This window comes from Salvelinus namaycush, chromosome 5 (assembly GCF_016432855.1).
Source record: "Salvelinus namaycush isolate Seneca chromosome 5, SaNama_1.0, whole genome shotgun sequence".
Lineage (NCBI taxonomy): Eukaryota > Metazoa > Chordata > Actinopteri > Salmoniformes > Salmonidae > Salvelinus > Salvelinus namaycush.
In genome coordinates, this window is record NC_052311.1 from 23,330,425 (window position 1) to 23,357,732 (window position 27,308).

General features: G+C 43.1%; 1 protein-coding gene across 1 annotated transcript in view; it reads left to right on the top strand.

Moving 5' to 3' along the window:
- LOC120048065 (polycomb group RING finger protein 3-like) overlaps positions 1-26,993 on the top strand; it is a 46,289-nt gene extending 19,296 nt beyond the window's left edge. The window contains exons 2-10 of the mRNA XM_038993755.1: positions 4,224-4,327; positions 6,213-6,330; positions 6,823-6,919; positions 9,855-9,910; positions 10,267-10,374; positions 13,616-13,704; positions 16,216-16,353; positions 18,330-18,410; positions 21,840-26,993. Coding sequence (XP_038849683.1) covers positions 4,313-4,327; positions 6,213-6,330; positions 6,823-6,919; positions 9,855-9,910; positions 10,267-10,374; positions 13,616-13,704; positions 16,216-16,353; positions 18,330-18,410; positions 21,840-21,887 — 750 coding nt within the window. The 5' untranslated portion in view covers positions 4,224-4,312 and the 3' untranslated portion in view covers positions 21,888-26,993. The remainder of the gene's footprint in view (positions 1-4,223; positions 4,328-6,212; positions 6,331-6,822; positions 6,920-9,854; positions 9,911-10,266; positions 10,375-13,615; positions 13,705-16,215; positions 16,354-18,329; positions 18,411-21,839) is intronic.
- Positions 26,994-27,308: the final 315 nt, after the last annotated feature.

The following is a 27,308-nucleotide window of genomic DNA, read 5'->3' on the forward strand; positions in this document are numbered from 1 at the left end:
CTGGGTCATTTTGATACGGCAGGATGTAAACACGTCCTGGGTAATTTTGATACGGCAGGATGTAAACACGTCCTGGGTCATTTTGATACGGCAGGATGTAAACACGTCCTGGGTCATTTTGATACGACAGGATGTAAACACGTCTTGGGTCATTTTGATACGGCAGGATGTAAACACGTCCTGGGTCATTTTGATACGGCAGGATGTAAACACGTCCCGGGTCATTTTGATACGGCAGGATGTAAACACTGGGTCATTTTGATACGCCAGGATGTAAACACTGGGTCATTTTGATACGCCAGGATGTAAACACTGGGTCATTTTGATACGGCAGGATGTAAACACTGGGTCATTTTGATACGGCAGGATGTAAACACGTCCTGGGTAATTTTGATACGGCAGGATGTAAACACGCCCTGGGTCATTTTGATACGGCAGGATGTAAACACGTCCTGGGTCATTTTGATACGGCAGGATGTAAACACGGGGGTCATTTTGATACGGCAGAATGTAAACACTGGGTCATTTTGATATGGCAGGATGTAAACACTGGGTCATTTTGATACGGCAGGATGTAAACACATCCTGGGTCATTTTGATACGGCAGGATGTAAACACGTCCTGGGTCATTTTGATACGGCAGGATGTAAACACGTCCTGGGTCATTTTGATACGGCAGGATGTAAACACGTCCTGGCTCATTTTGATACGGCAGGATGTAAACACGTCCTGGGTCATTTTGATACGGCAGGATGTAAACATGTCCCGAGTCATTTTGATACGGCAGGATGTAAACACGTCCTGGGTCATTTTGATACGGCAGGATGTAAACACGTCCCGGGTCATTTTGATATGGCAGGATGTAAACACGTCCCGGGCCATTTTGATACGGCAGGATGTAAACACTGGGTCATTTTGATACGGCAGGATGTAAACACTGGGTCATTTTGATACGGCAGGATGTAAACACTGGGTCATTTTGATACGGCAGGATGTAAACACGTTCCGGGTCATTTTGATACGGCAGGATGTAAACACTGGGTCATTTTGATACGGCAGGATGTATACACGTCCTGGGTCATTTTGATACGGCAGGATGTAAACACGTCCCGAGTCATTTTGATACGGCAGGATGTAAACACGTCCTGGGTCATTTTGATACGGCAGGATGTAAACACGTCCCGGGTCATTTTGATATGGCAGGATATAAACACGTCCCGGGCCATTTTGATACGGCAGGATGTAAACACTGGGTCATTTTGATACGGCAGGATGTAAACACTGGGTCATTTTGATACGGCAGGATGTAAACACTGGGTCATTTTGATACGGCAGGATGTAAACACTGGGTCATTTTGATACGGCAGGATGTAAACACTGGGTCATTTTGATACGGCAGGATGTAAACACGTCCTGGGTAATTTTGATATGGCAGGATGTAAACACTGGGTCATTTTGATACGGCAGGATGTAAACACTGGGTCATTTTGATACGGCAGGATGTAAACACTGGGTCATTTTGATACGGCAGGATGTAAACACGTCCTGGGTAATTTTGATATGGCAGGATGTAAACACGTCCTGGGTCATTTTGATACGGCAGGATGTAAACACGTCCTGGGTCATTTTGATACGACAGGATGTAAACACGTCTTGGGTCATTTTGATACGGCAGGATGTAAACACGTCCTGGGTCATTTTGATACGGCAGGATGTAAACACGTCCCGGGTCATTTTGATACGGCAGGATGTAAACACTGGGTCATTTTGATACGCCAGGATGTAAACACTGGGTCATTTTGATACGCCAGGATGTAAACACTGGGTCATTTTGATACGGCAGGATGTAAACACTGGGTCAGGATCAAAATGACCCCGGGTCATTTTGATACGGCAGGATGTAAACACTGGGTCATTTTGATACGCCAGGATGTAAACACTGGGTCATTTTGATACGCCAGGATGTAAACACTGGGTCATTTTGATACGGCAGGATGTAAACACTGGGTCATTTTGATACGGCAGGATGTAAACACGTCCTGGGTAATTTTGATACGGCAGGATGTAAACACGCCCTGGGTCATTTTGATACGGCAGGATGTAAACACGTCCTGGGTCATTTTGATACGGCAGGATGTAAACACGGGGGTCATTTTGATACGGCAGAATGTAAACACTGGGTCATTTTGATATGGCAGGATGTAAACACTGGGTCATTTTGATACGGCAGGATGTAAACACATCCTGGGTCATTTTGATACGGCAGGATGTAAACACGTCCTGGGTCATTTTGATACGGCAGGATGTAAACACGTCCTGGGTCATTTTGATACGGCAGGATGTAAACACGTCCTGGCTCATTTTGATACGGCAGGATGTAAACACGTCCTGGGTCATTTTGATACGGCAGGATGTAAACATGTCCCGAGTCATTTTGATACGGCAGGATGTAAACACGTCCTGGGTCATTTTGATACGGCAGGATGTAAACACGTCCCGGGTCATTTTGATATGGCAGGATGTAAACACGTCCCGGGCCATTTTGATACGGCAGGATGTAAACACTGGGTCATTTTGATACGGCAGGATGTAAACACTGGGTCATTTTGATACGGCAGGATGTAAACACTGGGTCATTTTGATACGGCAGGATGTAAACACTGGGTCATTTTGATACGGCAGGATGTAAACACTGGGTCATTTTGATACGGCAGGATGTATACACGTCCTGGGTCATTTTGATACGGCAGGATGTAAACACGTCCTGGGTCATTTTGATACGGCAGGATGTAAACACGTCCTGGGTCATTTTGATACGGCAGGATGTAAACACGTCCTGGGTCATTTTGATACGGCAGGATGTAAACACGTCCCGGGTCATTTTGATACGGCAGGATGTAAACACTGGGTCATTTTGATACGCCAGGATGTAAACACTGGGTCATTTTGATACGCCAGGATGTAAACACTGGGTCATTTTGATACGGCAGGATGTAAACACTGGGTCATTTTGATACGGCAGGATGTAAACACGTCCTGGGTAATTTTGATACGGCAGGATGTAAACACGCCCTGGGTCATTTTGATACGGCAGGATGTAAACACGTCCTGGGTCATTTTGATACGGCAGGATGTAAACACGTCCCGGGTCATTTTGATACGGCAGGATGTAAACACGTCCTGTCAACGCACTTGCAAGTGCTCTGCAACTGAATGCACTTGTTCAACCCTGACAGTCTGGCAACTGTTACAGCAACTGTGTTACATGGTTTGGTACGCAGCCCAGGTGATAGAGAACCCCTAATAGATGCTCAGCAGCCTTCCTTCACTCACCTCAATGGAGTAAGTGGACTAATGTCATGGTCTGGTGAGCAGACAAAAGCACACAGGCAGACTTGTATTGTCCCAGACCGAGTAAAAGAGAATTCACATTTAAGATCAATAGGCTAGAAAAAGCAGTGGGAGTCCGTTTCATGCCAAGTCAAAGAGGTTTTTGGAGCTCACAACTCAAAGCGTTCTGGCTCAGAATGGGTAGTGAATCTCTAGGCCTATTTCTAATAGAGTGGCGTTCTGGCTCAGAATGGGTAGTAAATCTCAAGGCCTCTGTCTAATAGAGTGACTAAGTACTGCAATACGTCAGTCCTCGTGTCATGTGGGGACACCACTTTTTCTCCTGGAAATGTTAGGTCCGATGTTTATTTTTATGCTTTACTGGATCTGAAGTTACTTTAAATATGGTTCTTATTTTGTTACATGAATTCAGGGACGTCTCCACTCCATACAACGGTCTCATTGTATAAATGTTGTTTCAATAGTCTGAGCACTTTCCCAGGTTAATTTCAGGTCTGTAGAGCAGTGTCCCAAAAAATGGTGGGTCGCAGCCAACTCTTAAGCGGTTGCAGTTCAAGATAAGCCTGATATCAGGCAGATAAATTCTGTGCTCCAATATTTGTCTGGTCTCAGTTTAGTTCATGATTGGGATAAGGCTAGAATGAGCCTCTTTAACTCCTGTCCTGGATAGCTGCTGGGTGACTACAGGCTTTTGTTCCAGTCCAATGGTAACACGTCGGTATTCCAACACTGCTCTCCAGGATAGGAGTTGGAGGACCCTGGGCTAGAAACACTGTTTTATCCCATGGTACAAGGGACTTTGGGGGAACCACCACTGCTGTAGAACACAAAGAATTCTAATCGTGATGTTGTCTTTCTGTGTTCTCTCCTAGCCACATGAAAGGGCATCCATGATGCGGAGCTAACACCACCTCGTGCCTGCAGGAAGAGACGTGGCTGCCAAATCATCCCCAGTCAACACATGGCGGCATTAGGGGTAAGCCAAGACAATCACCCAGCATGAATGGAGTTTCATGTCTCTGCCTCACTCTGCCTCTGTCTGTCTGACTGACTGCTTGTTTGCCTGCCTGCCTGCCTGACTGCTTGTTTGCCTGCCTGCCTGCCTGCCTGCCTGCCTGCCTGTCTGTCTGTCTGTCTGTCTGTCTGTCTGTCTGTCTGTCTGTCTGTCTGTCTGTCTGTCTGTCTGTCTGTCTGTCTGTCTGTCTGTCTGTCTGTCCGTCTGTCCGTCTGTCTGTCTCTCTATAGTGCCTTCAGTAAGTGTTCACACCCCTTGAACTTTTCCACATTTTGTTGTTACAGCCTGAATTTAAAATGGATTGAGATTTTGTGTCGCTGGCCTACAAACAATAGCCCATAATATCAAAGTGGAATTATGTTTTTAGACATTTTTACAAAAAATAAATAAATGAAAAGCTGAAATGTCTTGAGTCAATAAGTATTCAACTCCTTTGTTATGGCAAGTCTAAATAAGTTCAGGAGTAAAAATGTGCTTAACAAGTCACATAATAAGTTACATGGACTCTGTGTGCAATAATAGCGTTTAACATGATTTTTGAATGACTACCTCATCTCTGTACATACATACAATTGTCTGTAAGGTCCCTCAGTCGAGCACTGAATTTCAAACCCACATTCAACCACAAAGGACAGGGAGGATTTCCAATGCCTCGCAAAGAAGGGCCCCTATTGGTAGATGGGTAAAAATTTAAAAAGCAGATATTGAATATCCCTTTGAGCATGGTGAAGTTATTAATTACACTTTGGATGGTGTATCAATACACCCAGTTACAACAAAGATACAGCCGTACTTTCAAACTCAGTTGCCGGAGAGGAAGGAAACCGCTCAGGGATTTCACCATGAGTCCAATGTTGACCGTAACACAGTTACAGAATTTAATGACTGATAGGAGAAAACTGAGGTTGAATCAGCAACATTGTAGTTACTCCACAATGCTAAGCTAAATGACAGAGTGAAAAGTTGGAAGCCTGTATAGAATTGAAATATTACAATAAGACAGATGTGCAAAATCATGGTGGTGGCTGCATCATGTTATGGGTTTGCTTATCATCGGCAAGGACTAGGGAGTTTTTGGGGGGATTAAATGAAAACTGAATAGAGCTAAGCACAGGCAAAATCCTAAAGGAAAACCTGGTTCAGTCTGCTTTCCGACAGACACTGGGAGACAATTTCACCTTTCAGCAGGACAATAACCTAAAACACAAGGCCAAATATACACCTTGGACTTGCTTACCAAGACTACATTGATGTTCCTTAGTGGCCTAGTTCCAATTTTGACTTAGACTTAAAGTCTATGGCAAGTCTTGAAAATGGCTGTCTGGCAATGATCAACAACCAATCTGACAGAGCTTGAAGAATTGGAAAAAGAATAATGTGCAAATGTTGCACAATCCTGGTGTGGAAAGCTCTTAAGAGACTTACCCAGAAAGACTCAGCTGTAATCGTTGTCAAAGGGGATGTTATTGACTCGGGTGTGAATACTTATGTAAATGAGATATTTCTGTATTTAGTTTTCAAAACATTTGCAAAGCTTTCTAAAAACATGTTTTCACTTCGTCATTATGGGGTATTGTGTGTAGATGGGTGTGAACACACAATTCAGTCTGTAACACCACAAAATGGGGATTAAGTCAAGGGGTATGAATACTTTCTGAAGGCACTGTGTACAAAGCAGTACTCTGCATGACCTTGAAACAAATGAGTTGGACAGTTGACAGGTCTTTATCTTTTAGTCTTTTGTCAAAACTGAATTGGTAGGTTACCCTTAGAATGTAGAAAGATAAACAAAACGGAACAACTTGAGTTTGGACTCAGCATGTTTTTTTGTCCTTCTTCTCCCCAGAACCCTGAGACACTAACCAGGAAGATCAAGTTGTGGGACATCAACGCCCACATCACTTGTCGCCTGTGTGAGGGGTACCTGATAGATGCCACTACTGTCACGGAGTGCTTACACACCTGTGAGTACCTGCCGATGGCGCTCATACACAGTCTTCAGATAGTAACGCTGCTCTTGTATCTTTATGAGGGCTTCATGCATAAGTTTTCATACAAGAATATACATTTTCGTTGTCGCAATAAAGTGTAATTGTCACAACAATCAAGCAAACCTCCCCCACAAAGTAGTTGTAGTAATGATAGAGATGTATTTGCGTGAATGTCAGTGGCAATGCAAGTAATGTAGTAGGTCAGTCATGCCCTAGAGGGAGCCATTGTACCACACGTGGAAAGTCTTCATTTACCAAATGTCAATGTAGAGTGTACAATGGACAGCTTTCATCATAATCCTCTGGTGAAAATGAATTTCTCTTACAACCAAGCAACGAGACTCACATTGTCCGAAAAGCTCTCTCTCCAAAAAGCTTCACTTTTTTAGAACCTAAAAAGATAGGAGAACAAGACACCCATAATGCTGATCATGGAAGGGGCGTGTCTCTCTGCGTGTCTTCCAGTCTGCAGAAGCTGTCTAGTGAAGTACCTTGAGGAGAACAACACCTGTCCCACGTGCAGGATTGTCATTCACCAGAGCCATCCACTGCAGTACATCGGGTGAGTGAGCAGCCTGGACATCAAACCACCTTCCCCTTACCCGCTCAGTGTTGGGTTTCATCAGTGTGCGGCACAGAGACCCACCACTAGGGGGCAGCAGCACTGTCCAATAAACAATATAGTGTCAAAGGAGAGGGGGGTGGAGGAGGAACACACAACAACAGAATACATGCATATTTACACACACACGCACACGCACACGCACACGCACACACACACACACACACACACACACACACACACACACACACACACACACACACACGCACACGCACACACACACACACACACACTAAAGGGACTGTTGTCCATCTGTTGTCCAGTGTTGGGGCAGTAGGTTCTGATTAGTATTGTGGCCACTGGGATGTTTGCCAGCTTAAATGTCTACCTGCTATTTAGTCATTAGGCATATGCCCCTATTTTAATGGAAAGGCCCATCTCGGAGTAGTTGTTTGTTTAAAATAAAAAGCTCATGAATGCCAAACATTTAAACAGGTGAAAGATACATCAGTGCATTAACACAAATCATGGAACAGGTTCAAACTAGGTGTGAGAGGCAGAGATCAAAACAACTGCTACTACTACTGGTGCTGAGAGGAGGAAAACACAAGCAATCTAACCATATTTCATGCAAATACTTTTGGGCTTATGATGAACTGATACAGTTGTACTACGCTAATATATATGTGTGTGTGTGTATGTATATATATATATATATATATACACAGCACCAGTCAAAAGTTTGGACACACCTTGTAGAATAATAGCGAAGACATCAAAACTATGAAATAACACATATGGAATCATGTAGTAACCAAAAAAGTGTTAAACAAATCAAAATATTTTTTTATATTTGAGATTCTTCAAAGTAGCCACCCTTTGCCTTGATGACAGCTTTGCACACTCTTGGCATGCTCTTAACCAGCTTTATGAGGAATGCTTTACCAACAGTCTTGAAGAAGTTCCCACATATGCTGAGCACTTGTTGGCTGCTTTTCCTTCACTCTGCGGTCCAACTCATCCCAAACCATCTCAATTGGGTTGAGGTTGGGTGATTGTGGAGGCTAGGTCATCTGATGCAGCACTCCATCACTCTCCTGGGTCAAATAGCCCTTACACAGCCTGGAGGTGTATTTTGGGTTATTGTCCTTTTGAAAAACAAATGATAAGTGCAAACCCGATTGGATGGTGTATCGCTGCAGAATGCTGTGGTAGCCATGCTGGTTAAGTGTGCCCTCGATTCTAAATAAATCACTGACAGTGTCACCAGCAAAGCACCCCCACACCATCACACCTCCTCTTTCATGCTTCACGGTGGGAACCACACATGCGGAGATCACTCGTTCAGCTACTCTGCGTCTTACAAAGACATGGCGATTGGAACCAAAAATCTCAAATTTGGGCTCATCAGACCAAACGACAGATTTCCACCAGTCTAATGTCCATTGCTCGTGTTTCTTGGCCCTAGCAAGTCTCTTCTTATTGGTGTCCTTTAGTAGTGGTTTCTTTGCAGCAATTCGACCATGAAGGCCTGATTCACGCAGTCTCCTCTGAACAGTTGAGATGTGTCTGTTACTTGAACTCTGTGAAGCATTTATTTGGGCTGCAATCTGAGGTGCAGTTAACTCTAATGAACGTATCTTCTGCAGCAGAGGTAACTCTGGGTCTTCCTTTCCTGTGGTGGTCCTCATGAGAGGCAGTTTCATCATAGCGCCTGATGGTTTTTGCGACTGCACTTGAAGAAACTTTCAAAGTTCTTGAAATTTTCCACATTCACTGACCTTCATGTTTCTCTTTGCATATTTGAGCTGTTCTTTTACCAAATATGGATATCTTCTGTATATTCCCTCTACCTTGTCACAACACAACTGAATGGCTCAAACGCATTAAGAAGGAAAGAAATTCCACAAATTAACTTTTAACAAGGCACACCTGTTAACACCTGTTAATTGAAATGCATTCCAGGTGACTACCTCATGAAGCTGGTTGAGAGAATGCCAAGAGTGTGAAAAGCTGTCATCAAGGCAAAGGGTGGCTACTTTGAGGAATCTCAAATATAAAATATATTTTGATTTGTTTAACACTTTTTTGGTTACTACATGATTCCATGTGTTATTTCATAGTTTTGATGTCTTCACTATTATTCTACAATGTAGAAAATAGTAAAAATAAGGAAAAACCCTTGAATGAGTAGGTGTGTCCAAACTTTTGACTGGTACTCTGTATATATATATATATATAACACGTTCCTGATAAGTCATATTCTCCCAAAAATGAGGGGTATGTGTCATCATCGAGCATTAGGAAATCTTGCACATTGCATATTTAAACGAAAGCTAATTGAGGCTCCATCCACCCCCACACCCCTGTGCATCAAGGGCTCTGTCAAAAAGTTGTCACACCTTGCTGTGTTTGGGCGAGGCAAAGTTTGGCTACCGCGGTGGTAAGCGGTTGGCTCTCGCCGGCCTCGGGGAGAGAATCAGCTAATTGTGGTCCTGAGCAGCAAATAGATGGAATGACCTTCACTCCAGACACCAGGAACACCACATATATTTCCAGGGTCCTTGTGACATCACAACACACCCCACTGGGTCCTGCTAGTCACAATGCTTTTCAGCTGTTGAAATAGAGTATGGTCACTGCTGTGCTGGGCAGTGGTTGAGATGCTGTGTTTTGCTGTCACTCTTGCTGTTTAATGGTTAAGGGTGTTCACACATCAAGCATGTGCTGCTGACATTTAGGAGGTGTGTATGATCAGCATTTATGTATATCATCTTTTTACAAATCGAATGATCTTTTCTGTCTCGTCAACGTCAGTTACAGTAAAGTAAAAGCTTCCGAACAAGACAGAGTAAGCAGGGTATAACATATCTTAAACTGTCAGTATAAATTGTTAGATTTCTAATTTCTAGATTTCATATCTCTTTTCCTCTAGCCATGACCGAACAATGCAAGACATTGTCTACAAGTTGGTGCCGGGGTTACAAGAGGGTAATTATCTCATATTGGTTTATCTTCTTCCTTGTCCCTTCACCAATAACATTTAACTGTCACTATTATTCTCTGCCCATACACATCTCTCAACCCTGTTTCCTTACAATCTGTTTGTACCGTGAGATTGAGGCGGAGTTACTGAATAACTAACATCCCAAAGCACATAGCCCTGGAATATCTATCAAGGATTTGACATGTGCATTCATTGATGTATCTGAGGGACTGTAATGAGAAAAATACTGCTCCATATCAGACTTAAAGAATCCCTAGTGACAGGCACCTTCAGCCAAAGCAAGGCCTTAATTCTCCCTTGTGTCTCTCTCTCTCTAATTCCCTCCTCCCCCCTCCTGCAGCGGAGATAAAAAAACAAAGAGACTTCTATCAGAAGCTGGGAATGGAAGTGCCCGGGGACATCAAAGGAGAGCTGTGCAGCATGAAACATCTAGATCCTCAACGCAATGGTACGGCCCAGCTCGCCTTGCCGGAACCCAGGCACACACATCTCAACATATCCGCCCTCTATTTTCCTCCACTTAGTATCACCTTGTTCCTTGATTCAGCCCAACCCAATCAGTGGCGGTGGCTGTAATGCACGGCCGCATTCCATCCCAGCCCGACACTGAGGGTTTTTGTAAACTCGTGCCCAGAGGGTCGTCACAGAGCAGACCTAATCGCTTGCTTAATAACCTTTCTGATTTCTTGTAATTAACTCTCAAATGGAAGTGGAACTGCTCTCGTGCTACCCCCCGCTGTTGCTGTAGGTTGGGCTGAGCCATGGCTAACACACTTACATTGACAGAATCCTGGCAGAAATGAAACCCTTGTCTGCACTCACTGCCCAGCAAAACAGAGATAGTGCGGAGCTTGTGGGCTAATGACAGGCGGCAGCTCCTGCTCCCAGATTTCCTGAGAGCCAAACCCCGAAGCGGGGAATGACATGCGCGTGCTAATGGATGCATCTATAATGGCACCTTCACTTCAAGGGCTCAAAAAGGCTTTCACTGTCATATTTTTGTTCTGTCTATTTCTCTCGCTGTTGTGTTCTCTTTCTCTTGCTTGTTATCTCTCGTTTCGTCTTTCTTTCTTTCTCTCTCGCTCTCTGGCTTTCTCTCTCTTTTACATGCCGACTTTACGACAATATCCTCCGTGAAGACAAATGTGTTTTTTCGACGTCAACAAGTTATGTAAAAGCTAATTCACTGAGAAATATAAATTCTCTGTGACATGTCGTACTCAGATTAGCCCACCAGTTTCTCTGTGACTTGTAGTACTCAGATTAGCCCACTAGTTTCTCTGTGACATGTAGTACTCAGATTAGCCCACCAGTTTCTCTGTGACATGTAGTACTCAGATCAAATCAAATCAAATGTATTTATATAGCCCTTCTTACATCAGCTGATATCTCAAAGTGCTGTACAGAAACCCAACCTAAAACCCCAAACAGCAAGCAATACAGGTGTAGAAGCACGGTGGCTAGGAAAAACTCCCTAGAAAGGCCGGAACCTAAGAAGAAACCTAGAGAGGAGCCAGGCTATGAGGGGTGGCCAGTCCTCTTCTGGCTGTGCCGGGTGGAGATCATAACAGAACATGGCCAAGATGTTCAAATGTTCATAAATGACCAGCATGGTCAAATAATAATAATCACAGTAGTTCTCGAGGGTGCAGCAAGTCAGCACCTCAGGAGTAAATGTCAGTTGGCTTTTCATAGCCGATCATTAAGAGTATCTCTACCGCTCCTGCTGTCTCTAGAGAGTTGAAAACAGCAGGTCTGGGACAGGTAGCACGTCCGGTGAACAGGTCAGGGTTCCGTAGCCGCAGGCAGAACAGTTGAAACTGGAGCAGCAGCACGGCCAGGTGGACTGGGGACAGTAAGGAGTCATCATGCCAGGTAGTCCTGAGGCATGGTCCTAGGGCTTAGGTACTCCGAGAGAGAGAAAGAAAGAGAGAATTAGAGAGAGCATACTTAAATTCACACAGGACACCGGATAAGACAGGAGAAGTACTCCAGATATAACAAACTGACCCTAGCCCCCCGACACAAACTACTGCAGCATAAATACTGGAGGCTGAGACAGGAGGGGTTAGGAGACACTGTGGCACAGATTAGCCCACTAGTTTCTCTGTGATTTGTAGTACTCAGATTAGCCCACCAGTTTCTCTGTGACATGTAGTACTCAGATTAGCCCACCATTTTCTCTGTGACTTGTAGTAGTCAGATTAGCCCACCAGTTTCTCTGTGACATGTAGTAGTCAGATTAGCCCACCAGTTTCTCTGTGACATGTAGTAGTCAGATTAGCCCACCAGTTTCTCTGTGACATGTAGTACTCAGATTAGCCCACCAGTTTCTCTGTGACATGTAGTACTCAGATTAGCCCACCAGTTTCTCTGTGACATGTAGTACTCAGATTAGCCCACCAGTTTCTCTGTGACATGTAGTACTCAGATTAGCCCACCAGTTTCTCTGTGACATGTAGTACTCATATTAGCCCACTAGTTTCTTGTCTTTAAGACTCGATAATATCAGTGTTTACAATCATAGCACTGTTCAATCGCCTTATTCCTAGAATTATTCCCAAAATGGAAACAATGTCCACCTTATACTTAGTGTCATTGAGTTATTTTCAGATTGGCTGAAGGTGAATCGTATCCAATTTTCCCTCACTTGAGCGGCAATCACTCTGTTTACACTTGAGATTATCTCAAGCCTTACCGCCAATCCCCTTTGGGATGGGCTGTGAAGAGCAAAGGGAGAACAATAGAAGATGGGCCCCAGTCCCATCGCCAATCAGAGAGAGGGAGAAAATGGCTGTCCACAAACAAGGGGCTACCTAATCAACTGAGCTCAGATAACGTCCCTCGTTTTGCCGTCACGGAACTGACTCAATTGACCCCGATTGGGAGATTGTCATGGCCCTTTCTACCAAGGTGTTTTCCATCACAGTGACCCACATCGCTGGAGCCAACAATAGTATGGTTTATTGAACAAGAGCTGGCCTCGACGCTCTAAGACTATGTTCCCCAGTTTAGCTACCCCGGTGTGTGGAGAAGACTCTTTTCTCTCCTCCTCTTGCCAGTGACCATCAGCCCTTACTCTCTAATAACCTTTCTCCAGCTCCAACTCTCCATCTCCTTCCATATTTTTGAGGAGAGGGTCAAATGGTTCCCTGAGGCCGATTTAAACCAAAGAAAGGTCTGATGTTAGCCCCCCTCCCCTGGCACAATGGCAAATGAGTGAATGAATGAATCGGTTTGCCTTGATTAATAGGTGTCCTGTAATGGAGGGATATGCTTCGACGGGGGACAAGTCAAGTAAACTGCTTGACACTTTGGGCCACGTAATTGCCTAATAAATGTGCCTCTGCATGAACGGAGACTACAGTTGAATACAGGCCATTTAGTTAATTAGAAAGAAGCATGCCCTGTTTCCTGGCATCAAATGAGCATTGCTTGTGTTTAGCCAACAAAGAGAGCAGGCATGAAAGTCAATTATTTCCTGTCCACTAGATTAAAGGTAACACAGATTCTGAGTGTCGGTCACTCATAATTGTCTGTGGTAATTTTGTAGAAAGCAATGGCTTGATGAAGTTACATTTGTTAATTTGTTGAAACATCCAAATTATGAATTTAATAGAAACCAAAGAACTTTGGCTTAATAGTCTCTATTACCACTAACTGTTACTTCCCTCATTGGTTGACAACAGGCGAGGTGAAAACAGAGGACACAGACAAAAAGGAAACGGCGGAGGAGAAACCGGAGGAGGATAACGATTATCACCGCAGCGACGAGCAGGTAGGTGCCCTTCCACCACACGCCCCCTTCATTTCCTGCAGGACAGGAAGGAGTCATCTCCAAGCTCATCTTTCATTTCCTATGTCTGGGTGGCATGAAATTACGAGCCTCGTAATGTATAGTGTAATCTAATCAATATTCCCCTGGGTAATAGGTTACCTCTTTTGTAATTATCAGTTCACAACATGCTAGGCCTAAAATCTACAAGTAGACAACCCAGCATGACACACATACAGCTAACCCATTCAAAATGGGGGACGGTTTTACATGAATTCCATCTTGATGTCATTTTATATTCAGGTAACTTCTCAGCCCTGTGGATGATATCAATAATGCAGAGAGAGCTTTTATTGTCGCTGCATGTCGCCGTCGTATCCACAAACAGTCATTTCAATAAAGGAGTCGCCGCACACTCGTCACGACTGTATAGCTTTAGGAGATTGGCTGTTTACCATTTAGCCATTGTCCCTACAGAGAAAGGAGCCACATGTCAGTTTTTGAAAATATGCCCGTCCACACCCAGCCAAGCGGCACGTCGTCTACGCTTGGCTGGGAGATTGCACCAGGGGTCCAAGGTCCCGCTCTTTTGGTATTCAGCAGAGGAATGGAGCGTGGAAAGAATAGCTAATAGGGCAGCTGTAGCTAGGCTCTGTGGATAGAATACAGGGAGGGGTGAACTGCTGTCAAGTGTCAGGTGAGACACAGGAGAGATGGAGAGGGTGAAATGGAGACAGTTGAGGGGAGGATGTGAAAAAGAGATAAAAGAAAACAAATATTTGGAGGATAGATAGAAGGTCTATAAGTCACCGTGGATGGGAGAGTCTGCTATTAAATTGTGGAGGAGAGGAAAAAGACGGCGTGAGTGAAAAAGAGCGGATGGAAGGAAGGAGGTGAAGAGAGGAATGAGAGACAGGATATTAGGTTAATGGAGAGTGAAAGAGAGGACAGAGAGGAGGGAGGTCATACAGAAAGGGTTGATAACAGAAAAGAGAACAGAAGGAAAGAGGACGGAGAGGACGATAACTACATTTTCTTTTAAGTGAGGTTTTACAACAGCAACTCAACCCTAGTTGGTAGTAGTAATAACAGCAGGAGAGGGCCATGCATGGCTGGGTTTTGGACTTCTCCCGCCATGTCTGCTGGCTGACCTTCTAAAGGTTGACCTTGGGGTGCGAAGGGAAGCCAAGGCAGGCTAATGAGAGCAGCACAATACTGAAACTGAAAGGAAGAAGAACCACAAAAGAAAAATGAATCAGAGCAATGTCTGCTTACGTCGGCCGAGGCACAAACGATTGAATTTGCACATCCAGGATTTCCAGACAATGGAGAGAGTGTATTAGGTGTCGGTTCTTTTCAAGTGAAATGAGCTCCCGATAAAAAAAGATACAAGAACTCTGATCGGTCATGTGATCAAAAAATCATTTTTAGAAAAACCATAATGACTGACACCATGTTATCTAACTCCAAGGATGGTGATTTTGGGATGCTGAATATGGACATAACTATTGACTGAAATGTAAAATATTGAACAATCTCTAGTCATTGAATCTATCAAGTCATTTCACGTTTTCTCCTTCAACATTTGATGTCTGCTGTTCAGTACACAAATCAAAAGAAGAGAGAAAAGGTGTGCTCTGCTGCTCCAAAGACCTTCCTTTACTCAATACGCTGGGCTATTGCATCAGTCATATCTGTGAGTTTGCTGCGAGTCATACCAGCTTGGCAGTTCCCTAATGATTCCACTAATGTAATGGCCCAGAAGACTGCTGCTGAACTACCATTAACTCTGTCTCTCACTCTCTCACTGCGAAGCCTTTATTTGCATCATAACGTTTCCTTCATTGCTTGTTCCATTGAAAACCAGCCATTTACACTTTACAGCGATCTTTACACTTTACAGCAGCCTTTGCTTTCGATACGTTACATGGCTGCTGAGTATTTATTTACAAGTTGAGATGATTTTCATGTTAAAGCATAACTCTGGAGAGCCTTGTTTTTTTCTGGATCTCTTGATGTTTAAAGAGGGAGAAAGATGGTGGCGTTAATACCCTGTTTCTATTACTCCCTCCCTGGGTCCCAAGAAATCACCTGAAAATGGCATGAGAAAGCCACTTTACCAGGGCACTTTGTCTGTGCCTGTGTGGCAATCTGAGGATGAGGCCTGTTGCTGGTAATGCAACATGACTCTTTCAGACACAGCCTTGCCAAGCCACCTGTGGCTCCATCTTTGTTTTGCCATGCTCCAAAAGTGTGCCACTCTCCATCTCCTGGCGTACTGAGACAATGACATGGCACAGAGTCACCATGAACGATACCTATTCCATTTGGATGGCAAGTCTCATGTGGAATGGTATTTTAAACGTAGGATGGAAAGTGGTTGATGCACTGTATTTTCAGCACAGGATAATTAAGATAAGTCATCTGGTCTGCCTTCATGACTGTACTGAGAAGCCTGAAAGGAAAATTCAAGTTCCACCTCAGTCATTTTGTAGTTTGTCTTCCCTCCTGCAGGTCAGCATCTGTTTGGAGTGCAACAGCAGCAAGCTCCGCGACCTGAAGCGCAAGTGGATCCGCTGCTCGGCGCAAGCCACAGTCCTTCACCTCAAGAAATTCATCGCCAAAAAGCTTAACCTGACATCGTTTAATGAGGTACGTCTAACACACTTTACGGCAAGGGGGGGAGGGGATTTTTCCTGGTTTACCTGCTGATACTGACTTGGACTCTGTAACACTTGTTCAGTGATAAAGGACCTATTTTTAAGGAGGCCCCAAGATGTAGTTTTGACTAGCTGTCTCTTTAAGCCCTTCCCATGCACTTCAAACTGAAAGGTGATCACTTTTAACAAGGCATTCTTGGTCTTCTGAAGGCAGTGAATCTGTATGCACCATCACATACACTATCAAAGCCTCTCTGCTGTCATTATTTTTCACAAAGCGTTTACCATCCACCATATGTTCTGGGGAAAATAAGCTCTTGTAATATAATTTGCTTTCTGTCATGTCGTTGTGAGTTGCCTGTCATAACTGTATGTGGGAGATCCTGGGTGTTCAATTAGCCTTTTCTCTCTGGTATCTGTCTGTCATGAAGATGTGTGTGAGTGTGTGTGGGTGGTCTTCATCGCATACGCTTCCATCACCAACGTCCGTAGCGCAATACAGCTGTCAGCTGCTCTATTGTTGTCTATTGAATATTAAGAGTCATTGTTCATACAAAATCTATTTTCAACGGCAAACACACAGCGGAAGTGTGCGTCAACAGCCCCCGCTGTGTCAAAGCACAGTGCATCACTTTCCCATGGGTTATATTGGTATAGCTGTAAGATAATTGTGGCATCCATCTTGATATTTCAGCAGCCCACATGAGCTGAATGCGTTGCGTCATTCACACCATGTGTCTTATCATTTTTTATGAGTTTTCAAACTTGTTGCCATGTCTCCCAGCCCCCAAACACATCTTTGGATATTGTGTCCATTCTTTCATATTATGATAATATCAATAATTGAATCACTACTCGAATACATGCTGTCTATTATTTCTGTATGTCTTGATGTGGCAAGACGGTTTTAAACTGGCACCAAGGCAAAAACAGCAAGGAAAAAACATTGTTTCTCTGTTAGAAGGAACATCCAGCCGCCCAGGCTCTGTCGCAGCCGGCCGCGACCGGGAGACCCACGAGGCGGTGCACAATTGGCCCAGCGTCAACCGGGTTAGGGAGGGTTTGGCCGGCAGGGATGTCCTTGTCCCATCGCGCACCAGCGACTCCTGTGGCGGGCCAGGCGCAGTTCACGCTGACATGGTTGCCAGGTGTATGGTGTTTCCTCCGACACATTGGTGTGGCTGGCTTCCAGGTTAAATGGGCATTGTGTCAAGAAGCAGTGCGGCTTGGTTGGGTTGTATTTCGGAGGACGCACGGCTCTCGACCTTTGCCTCTCCCGAGTCCGTACGGGAGTTGCAGCGATGAGACAAGACTGTAACTACCAATTGGATACCTTGAAATTGGGGACAAAAAGGGAAAAAAACTAAAAACAAAAACAAGAAGGAACAGCCAGCTACCAGTAGGTGCTGCTATGGCAGTGCTGCTTCACACTGGCTTCCTCTCCTCTCTCCCTTTCCCCTTAGTCCCTCAGCCTCTGTGTTAGGGAGAGTATTGATTGGCCGAATGCAGATGCGGCCAGCCGCCTCACAGAATATCAAACTTTAATCCAAGGAGGAGGAGTGGATTGGCGAGGCGTCATTTGATTCGTGTTGTCTACAAATACGCTTTTTGTGCTTTTCCAAAAGCCCTCCATGCGCAAGGTGCCAAGGGCCCACCGTCAAATATACGGTGCCATCTTTCTTTCCTCTCCAAGAAACGGAGATGGTTTGACGCTGAGTGAAAGTGAGAGGAAAATGATAGCTGTGGTGTTTGGAGGGTTCATTTTAGAATTCCACGGCAATGGGAGACACAAGCCTGATTCAGAAGGACAACATATGAAATGTTATCAAAGCAGAGCATGTTTCTGGTAATGCGGTTGTTGTCACAGCATTAAACACCCCTAGCTTAAGAGGTATTTATGCCCTGCAGGGGATTTTCCTTCCAGTAAAATGGTAATAAATGTGGTGTTCTTATATCTCCCATTCACAGCTGGACATTTTATGCAATGAGGAAATCTTGGGGAAGGACCACACTTTGAAATTTGTTGTCGTGACGAGATGGAGATTTAAGGTAATACTTTCATATATAAGAGAATGGGGTAGTAAGTCTCCTGACATTTTAATATTGCTTTTCAGGTTCTGTTGAATGTATGTACTCTGCATAGATCATCCACAGATATGCATGCTGAAAAGCTGTGCAGACAGGTAGTGATGGGACATTTGATGCTTGAGCACCGGTGCTCCGATTCCGTTTTCAAAGCACTACTGATCCGACACAATGTACCGATGCCCGTTTCAAAGCACTACTGATCCGACACAATGTACCGATGCCGGTTTCAAAGCACTACTGATCCGACACAATGTACCGATGCCCGTTTCAAAGCACTACTGATCCGACACAATGTACCGATGCCCGTTTCAAAGCACTACTGATCCGACACAATGTACCGATGCCGGTTTCAAAGCACTACTGATCCGACACAATGTACCGATGCCCGTTTCAAAGCACTACTGATCCGACACAATGTACCGATGCCCGTTTCAAAGTAACATTATCACATGATCAATGGCATCCGAAGCTTCGTTTGATCACGCGGTTTTTGAAACCGTGGGTTGCAAAATGCCACAGATTTCGCTGTGGTTCCAGTGCTATCGTCGATTCCAAGTTGCTTTAAAACACCGACCTCTACTGGACACCGTACTTAGGCCTACAATGTAGTTAGGATTTTCTTCTTGTCGTGTCACCTGAACAGCTCAGCATGTAGAGTCATGGTCTCGGGGAACAGAACACTCACTGATGACAGGGAATGGGGTCGAACCCCAGCGAAGACATATTATTTACACCTTTTTTTATGTGACACCACACTTTTTGCACATTGTTGTTCAAACAATTTGTTTTATTTAGTGTAGAATAAGCTTATGTCTATAGCATCCGAAATAATGCCATAAATTCACAATTTTTGACAGCATAAAAAGGGATTCACAGCAAAAAAGGGACGTATGATGGAAGGTGCGAACTTGTAATGGTAGCTGATTGTACACTCTTAGAAAAAAATGGTTGCAAAATGGTTCTTCGGCTGTCCCCATAGGGTAACCCTTCTTGGTTTCCAGTAGAACCCCAAAAGGGTTCTCCTATGGGGACAGCAGAAGATCCTTTTAAGTTTTTTTCTAAAAGTGTAGGTTATTAACACCCACAACTAACCGCTGCGCCACGGAGATTTGATTGATATTCTGGAAAAGACTTCCATATGAACGTCACATGCTGCTTTTTATTGCTGACCAGGTGATGTCACTAATGTGCATCGTGTTAATAGCTCCGAGTCATTAACCGTTTTCCGGCACAATTTGGTGAAAGCCCCAAAGACAGAGAAAGCCTCGCAAAGACCGAGAAAGCCTCGCTTTTCCCATCACTACACACAGGGGTCTCAGTTAACCTTTCACGAGTATCAATCCCGGATCCGGGATCACCCCCCACCCCCCCCACACTGATTAGCATCGCTAGCATAGCGTCACAATTAAATAGTAGCATCTAAATATCATTAAATCACAAGTCCAAGACACCAGATGAAAGATACAGATCTTGTGAATAACCCCATCATTTCTGTTTTTTAAAATGTTTTACAGGGAAGACACAATATGTAAATCTATTAGCTAACCACGTTAGCAAAATACACCATTTTTCCTTTGTCCACCATTTTCTCTCTCCACCAGTAGCTATCACCAATTCGGCTAAACTAAGATATTGATAGCCACTAACCAAGAAAAAACCTCCTCAGATGACAGTCTGATAACATATTTATGGTATAGGATAGGTTTTGTTAGAAAAATGTGCATATTTCAGGTAGAAATCACAGTTTACAATTGCACCCACAGTCACAACTGGACTAGAATTACTAGAGAGAGCAACGTGTATGACCAATTTACTCATCATAAAACATTTCATAAAAATAGACAAAGCATAGCAATGGAAAGACACAGATCTTGTGATTTCAGACAATATTTCAGATTTTCTAAGCGTTTTACAGCGAAAACACAATAAATCGATAAGTTAGCATACCACATGTGCAAACAATACCAGAGCATCAATTGAAGCCAAAGAGCGATAACGTAATCATCGCCAAAAGATATTAATTTTTTCACTAACCTTCTCAGAATTCTTCCGTTGACACTCCTGTAACATCATATTACAACATACATATATTGTTTGTTCGAAAATGTGCATATTTAGCCATAAAAAAACGTGGTTATACAATGAAGATGGTAGCAAAACCAGCATGGAAAAGTCGGTCGCCATCTTTCAGAGTGATCTAGTTTAATCAATAGTTAATCATATACTTGACTAAAAAATACAGGGTTGACAGGAATCGAAAGACAAATTAGTTCTTAATGCAATCGCTGATTTACATTTCTAAAATTATCCTTACTGTGCAATACAGGGTTCGCCAAGCGAAGGGATAGAAAACAAAATGGCGAAATATGCGTTTAAAATATTTCGACAGAACAACGATTTATCATATTAAATATTACTTACTATGAGGTGATTTTCCATCAGATTCTTGGGCAATGTATTCTTTCTTGGGTCTAATCTTCTTTTGGTCGAAAGATGTCCTTTGTCCGTCGAAATGCCCGCTAACGTTCGACCGGGACCCCGAAACGTGCCCGGTGCTTCACATAGAAATGCATCAAAATCGCACTAAACGGATATAAATTGCTATAAAACGGTTTAAATTAACTACCTTATGATGTTTCTAACTCCTATATCGAATTAAATTACAGACGGATACATTTCACGTTGATAACCGAGCCTTTGAAAATGGCATCCGGAGGTCCCTTCCTGCGTAAGGGCGAGCGTCGAAAGGGGGGCTACTCTCACTCCTTGGTCTTTTATAACCTCTGAGAGCTACCTAGAAGGCCCATTCCACTTCTCATTGGTTACTGACATCCAGGGGAAGGCGGGTGCAGTTCGTGTCGTTCCATAGGATACACAGAGACCTTAAAAACTGATCTGAAACCAGAGCTTCGCTCTCAGACCTTTCACTGTCTGTCATGGATTTCGCTGTAGAAAGAGTTCTGGGTCACCCACAGACATAATTCCAACGTTGTATGAAACTAGAAAGTGTTTTCTATCCAATAGAATTAATAATATGCATATTGTACGAGCAAGAATTGAGTACTAGGCAGTTTAATTTGGAGACGACAAAATGCTAATTCGGAACAGCACCCCCTGTAGTCGCAAGAAGTTAAGAAAACAGCTTGTTCTCCGGAAACTATTTTGAGACCCTTTCTCTCACGATTTGCTATGATGACATAAAACCCCAAGATAAAGTGAAGTGTATGTTACGATCCAAGCTGGTCATTTTAAATCCAGATGACGTATACTAGAGGCTAAGAAAGGATAGAAACAGAGTAGTAGCCTATCAATTTTTTTTAGAGGTACATTTTGCCAGCTGCATGGTTTTCAGTCAGTCTTTATCTGTCATTTGTTTTGTTTGTATTCCAGAAATCCCCCCTCCTGCTGCATTACAGGCCCAAAATGGATTTGCTGTAGTCGGACAGAACGGTTGTTTTGGCCCAGTGGCCCAGGACTGTGCAACGTACTATTTATGCAGAGACGATCAACCCCAACACCAACACACCAGAGCAAAAGTACACACAAGCCAGCAAACAAAGAACCCCAGCACAGATACTGCACCACTGGCGGGTTTGGATCAAAAACAACCTTTTTTTTGTCCACTATACGTCCTAGATATGTGAAAAATTAGAGAGAAAAAGCATATATTTATACTTTTGTACAGGTGAGAGACATGGAACCAAGACACTACTGGTGCTCTGTTTACACATGAACAAGATGTCGGGTGATCGTTCTACCGTCTTTTTTGTTTTCTACAGACTTCACTCCTCGGACCCTCATTAACTGATAAAAAGGGGAGGACGAGGATTTTTAACCATTCGTTTTCTTTTTCAGGTTAAAGTCAGATGAGTCTTGGGAGCACAGAAAGTATATAAAGTTACACGATAAGACTGTTTCTAAGCTGTTTATTGAGTTGTTGAATTGTCCTCTGATTTTTCTATTTGATTTTTAATTTGCTTCGGGGTTTGCTGAACGTTGATTGTGAATAGGCAAAAACAAGTGTGTAGTAATTTATGTTCTATATAACAATATTGTACATAAAATGTTATTATGAGAGAGATTGAAAGGAGTAGGAGAGAGACTTTAGACTGTTAGGAATAGTTCCAGAAGTGCTATATTGTTGGGCTACTCAAATGTAGCATTGGAGGATACGTTAGAGTTTTAATGCAGAGAAGACTTCTTGTCAGTATATAGAAAGGCATCTGATAGTTGTCTGAGAGAGAAACAAAAGAAATATATCAAATCTTCTGCCGTGTAAAAAAAGGAAAGGGTCTGAAATGACGTTGCATTGCCGTATGAGCAATATATGAATTTGAGACCGTCTACAAAAGCAGCCAGCTTCTGATAGCGTTAGCGTCCTACTCCTTAGTAGAATGTATTCCACTGGGTGATCTTTATGTACAGTGCAGCAGGGCATCACTTCTTCTGTCCCTATCTCATCGCTACCTTTAGTGCCAAAGGCTTGAAAAACCCCTTGACTTCCCCTTGTATTTCCACGTGGTGAGCTATATGAAAGTCGCTGAGATATCATCTATTTCACAGCAGTATGTGACCTGAGCTAGAGAGCTGTTTGGAACAGATAGTCAAATATGAAATTGAGATGTTATTAATATCACGAGAGCTTTGAGTTTCTTCATTATGTTAAAGAAGCACACTCAGATATTGAAGAGTAATACTCTTTTGAGCATATAAAATAAATTAGTTTTTTTGAAATGATATTATCAAAATCTACTTTTTGACCTTTGGGAGGTGGCTCTAATTTTAGTGCTTATTTGAGTGTATCTAATGAGAGTTGGGGGAGAAAGTACTTCAGAGCTTAATGGCTTAACTGTGTATTACGGGAACCAAGGCACGGAGGGACCGGAACAGTCTTAATTCATAGTCATGGCCACCTTTTTCGTCGGTGCAACTGAAATATCCTTTCCTTGAACTGGACCCTAAAGTAACATTTCAGACCTCACATAGCATTACCTCACTGCACTGTCAATATTTCTGTCAATAATGGTTCGTTCCCCTAGTTGTATTTATGCAAGGAAAGCTGTCGGTCTTGTACACAGTCCAAATAAGTTTCTACAGGTGCATACTATATAAAAAACACTTTCATACAGGTCTCTACGAAAACCAGCTTAACCAAAATGTATTTGTATTTGGTTAACAGTCCCCCCATCAGTAAATGCATAAATATATTGATATAAGTCTGTTTTTTAAATAATTTCCATACTTTGACTATACACAGGTCACCTTGGTATTTGTTATGATCTTATAGTGTGAAATATTTTTGGTATGCATATGGCAACACAATATGCATAAGTTCTGTCTGACTCATTTCTTGTTGTTTTTATCACTACCTTCTGCCTTTGACCTTAGCTTACCCCATCCAAGAGCCGAATCATGTATTAATCATGTATTATTTGTCATTATTGACCCCTTGTCTCTAGTGTGAATGACATGAATTTTGTGTTACAGGCCCCATACATGTACATTAGCTTTGTTTGAACAGCATATTAGCCAGTACGCCCTCAAAATAGCCATGGAATCATTACGTATTGCAAAAAAAGCTATCAGAGAAAAACGATGTAGTAACTATTTCGCAGCTGTATCTATGGGTTCTTAAAGGAAAATTCCACCGCAATATTGTCGTTTGGTATTTGTTTCATTAGTCCATTGTTGATATAGTCCCAAAAATGCTTTGCTTGTCGGCACTCAAGTTTTCAAGATATGTAACTTAAAAATGACGTAAATCATCCCCGTGTGATGCATTTTGCATAGTTTTTGGGTTGAGTTTTCCTTTAAGAACTGGTATAATTGGAACAAAGGCATTTTACATGGTGTTGTTATGAGACTCAGATCTTCTTTTCTCAACTTGTTTTGTATGCATGTGAGTACTGTTCAGGAACCCTGTGATGTGATCTCTGGGACAGAATGGGGGCGGCGAGGGGGTCTTGTTTTGGGGGCTTTGCCACCGTGAAGGCTGGTGCTTGCGTTTCTTTACTCTCTTCTTGGAGCTGAGTATGGTGCTAACGTCTTTTCTCTAACTCAATCTTGTGCAGATCAGCTTCAGAGGGTTAAAATGAGTGCTGTGGATTCCCGAGTGCTGATAGTAGTTCAGTCACTCACTAGTCGGGCTTCGTGACGACCTGCCTAGTGCCTACGTGCCGGAGCCCCGTCTTTTCTTGTCACAACTGTCTCTCTCGCTCTCTCTGTGCAGAGGAAAAAGGTGCTGGCTTTTTCTTGTTGATTTGTTTGTTTTCTTTTCCCCGCGGTCCAGGCTTGCTCTGGAAACGGAACAGAGAGAATGGTCAATAAAGTTGTGGACCGTGAAGGAGTGTTATTGAAAATACAGAAAAGCTGGGGTAGCTATAAACCCAAATGATTCAGCTTCAGAGAGAGAGAGAGTGTATTTATTTTGGGGTATTTTCATGCGAGCCACAGTAACCTCAGTTAAAAGCATGGGGATCCCAGTCCTAGCTGTAGTCCTTCATTCTGCTCTATGTAATTGGTACAGAAAGCTCATTCCACAGTTGTTTTTCTTTATCACTCACTACACTTTTATGACTTCTAGCAGTTTTTAGGCATTGGTCGGATGCAGTCAGTGCCAGGAAAGTCGGCAGAGGTATTGTTGTTTGAATGTTTCCAAAGTTAACTCATACCCAGGAGACCTTAATTGTATGCCTGAGAGGTGTGTGGAGTAACGTGGGGGCAGGTTCCACCACCGAAGCAGTGGATTGGATCGATCTTCACGCTTTTATCAGCCCAACATTGAGACATCAGTGCTGCTTCACTTGACAGCCAGGCTAAGAGGCTTACAGGCTTCCCCACAGTGTTCACTGCAGACCGGGGTTTGCATCCAGACTGAACCGTTGCCAGTGTGGAAACCACGGCCTCAACTCATAAACTCCTGTTTTCTAATTTGACCTCTTGTTATCTCCGAATTATCCACACTGCGGTTGGGGCGAGCTATAAGCAACTGATAAATAGTCTAATTGCCTTAACTTAACTACCAGCGAATTGAGTTGTCATAATGCCACTTATGAAGACCAGAACTAGACATGCTACTTGAGGAGGCTTTTAACCCAGTTTTTTTTAAAGAGCAATTAAGTCTTAACAGTGGCAGTCATTTTAGACCGGATACCCTGGATAGACATCAAAGTATTCCAGGTGGTCTCAAAATGGCCGTGTTTGTTCCTGTAATAACAGTCTTCACTCTGAGTGTGATGGCTCTTTTTTACTCTGGCTCCCTGAGCTCTCCTGTAAAGCTCTGTAATCACCCAGGCGACCCGTACGTGTGACCGGGGTCACTCAGACGGCTAGTCTGGATGAAACACTCAAAAAATACAGATTGTCTTGCCAGGGTGGCACCGCACCACTGCACTAACTCAGAAAGGCAGCTTGGCTCTTGACGGTGCTATGCCTAAGTGGAGTGAATCACAGTCACAGGTGGTGCCAATTGAGGGGCAACTGTCTGGAATCGGCTTTCACTTCAACATGAGATTTCCATTTCAATTGTCCATTTCAAAGGTGTCAAATGATCACCTGCAACTAGGACCCTAGACTGAGAAAGAGGAACGGGATGTGGTCTGGATGTCAAAGTTAGTTAATTAGCCAGATAAATGTTGGTTCGATATAGACTAACTAGTTACAGTCATATTTTCCCTCAACGTGTAGGGAAGTAAGCCCACAGTTACCAACCTTCACAGTGGCAGGCCCTCATGAGCCATAAATGTGGTCGTCATCGATATAAATCTGTCCGAATTTTGTATTATTATTTATTTGTACTGTAAAGTTATGACTCTTACAGTAGCTTATTTGTTTTTGAAAAATGTCAAGAGATTTGATATCCTTCCCCGTGTTCATGATTTACCTTTTTGTTTGTTTAAAACATACAAGACTCATGCATAGTATTGTACGGCTTAAATTATGAATTTGTAACTGTCCTCCCTCTTTTGTATTATTCTAAGTGATCACCTCTGCGCAATGCTCTCTGTAAACGACCAACACAAGCTGTGTTCCTTTTGGGTCAATGTCTGGTAAAAGAAAAACAAATGTAAATCTGGCAATGTGGTTATATACGCAATATACGTTTCTCAGATGGTTCCAGGCTTCAGCGTAAAAACTCAATTTAAATTTGTTTTGTTTTGCTTTCCAGTCAATTCCTCAGGTCACAAAAATGCCTTCCTGGTCTTGGGGGTGACCAGGAATCTCAGACTACACTAATGCACCCGGATATGAAATGGCTGGATTTAGTTTTGGTTTTGTTTCTCTTGTTTTGCCGTTGTCTCTGTGACAGAAATTTCCACAGTTGTGTTTCTGGGTTAAACACAGGCACTTATTCAGGTGTCTTTTTCGCTTGTCCTCTTTTTTGAATTATGATTCTTTATTGCACATGTAATAAACTGGTTTCCATTGCTACATTAAAGGAGTTTTGGGTAGAGAACTGGGCTGGAATTTCTTACACACAATATTAAGGATGCTTTTTGTTGAAAACTAGTGTGTATTTCATCAATAAATGCCTTTAAAAGTGTCTGTAACGCCGTGGTGTCTTTGCTCTGTCTGATCTCTAAGAGATTGCTCACAGGGATGTCCATCCATCCAAATACCAATACTACAGTTTTAGAGATCTGTACTAAATCACACCAATATCACTCACACCCAAGACTTGGAAATCCTAAAGTCTGCAGACATGTCTTTCCAGTGTGGACTTGGTTAATGATCCAATAACATTGTTATGCCCCGTCTCATTTCACATCTGCCCATTTTATCTAGACATACTGTAACCGCTGAGATCTAATGAACCGTTGAAGAAAAACAAAGCACTTCATTGCAAATGAAAGTGTTAGT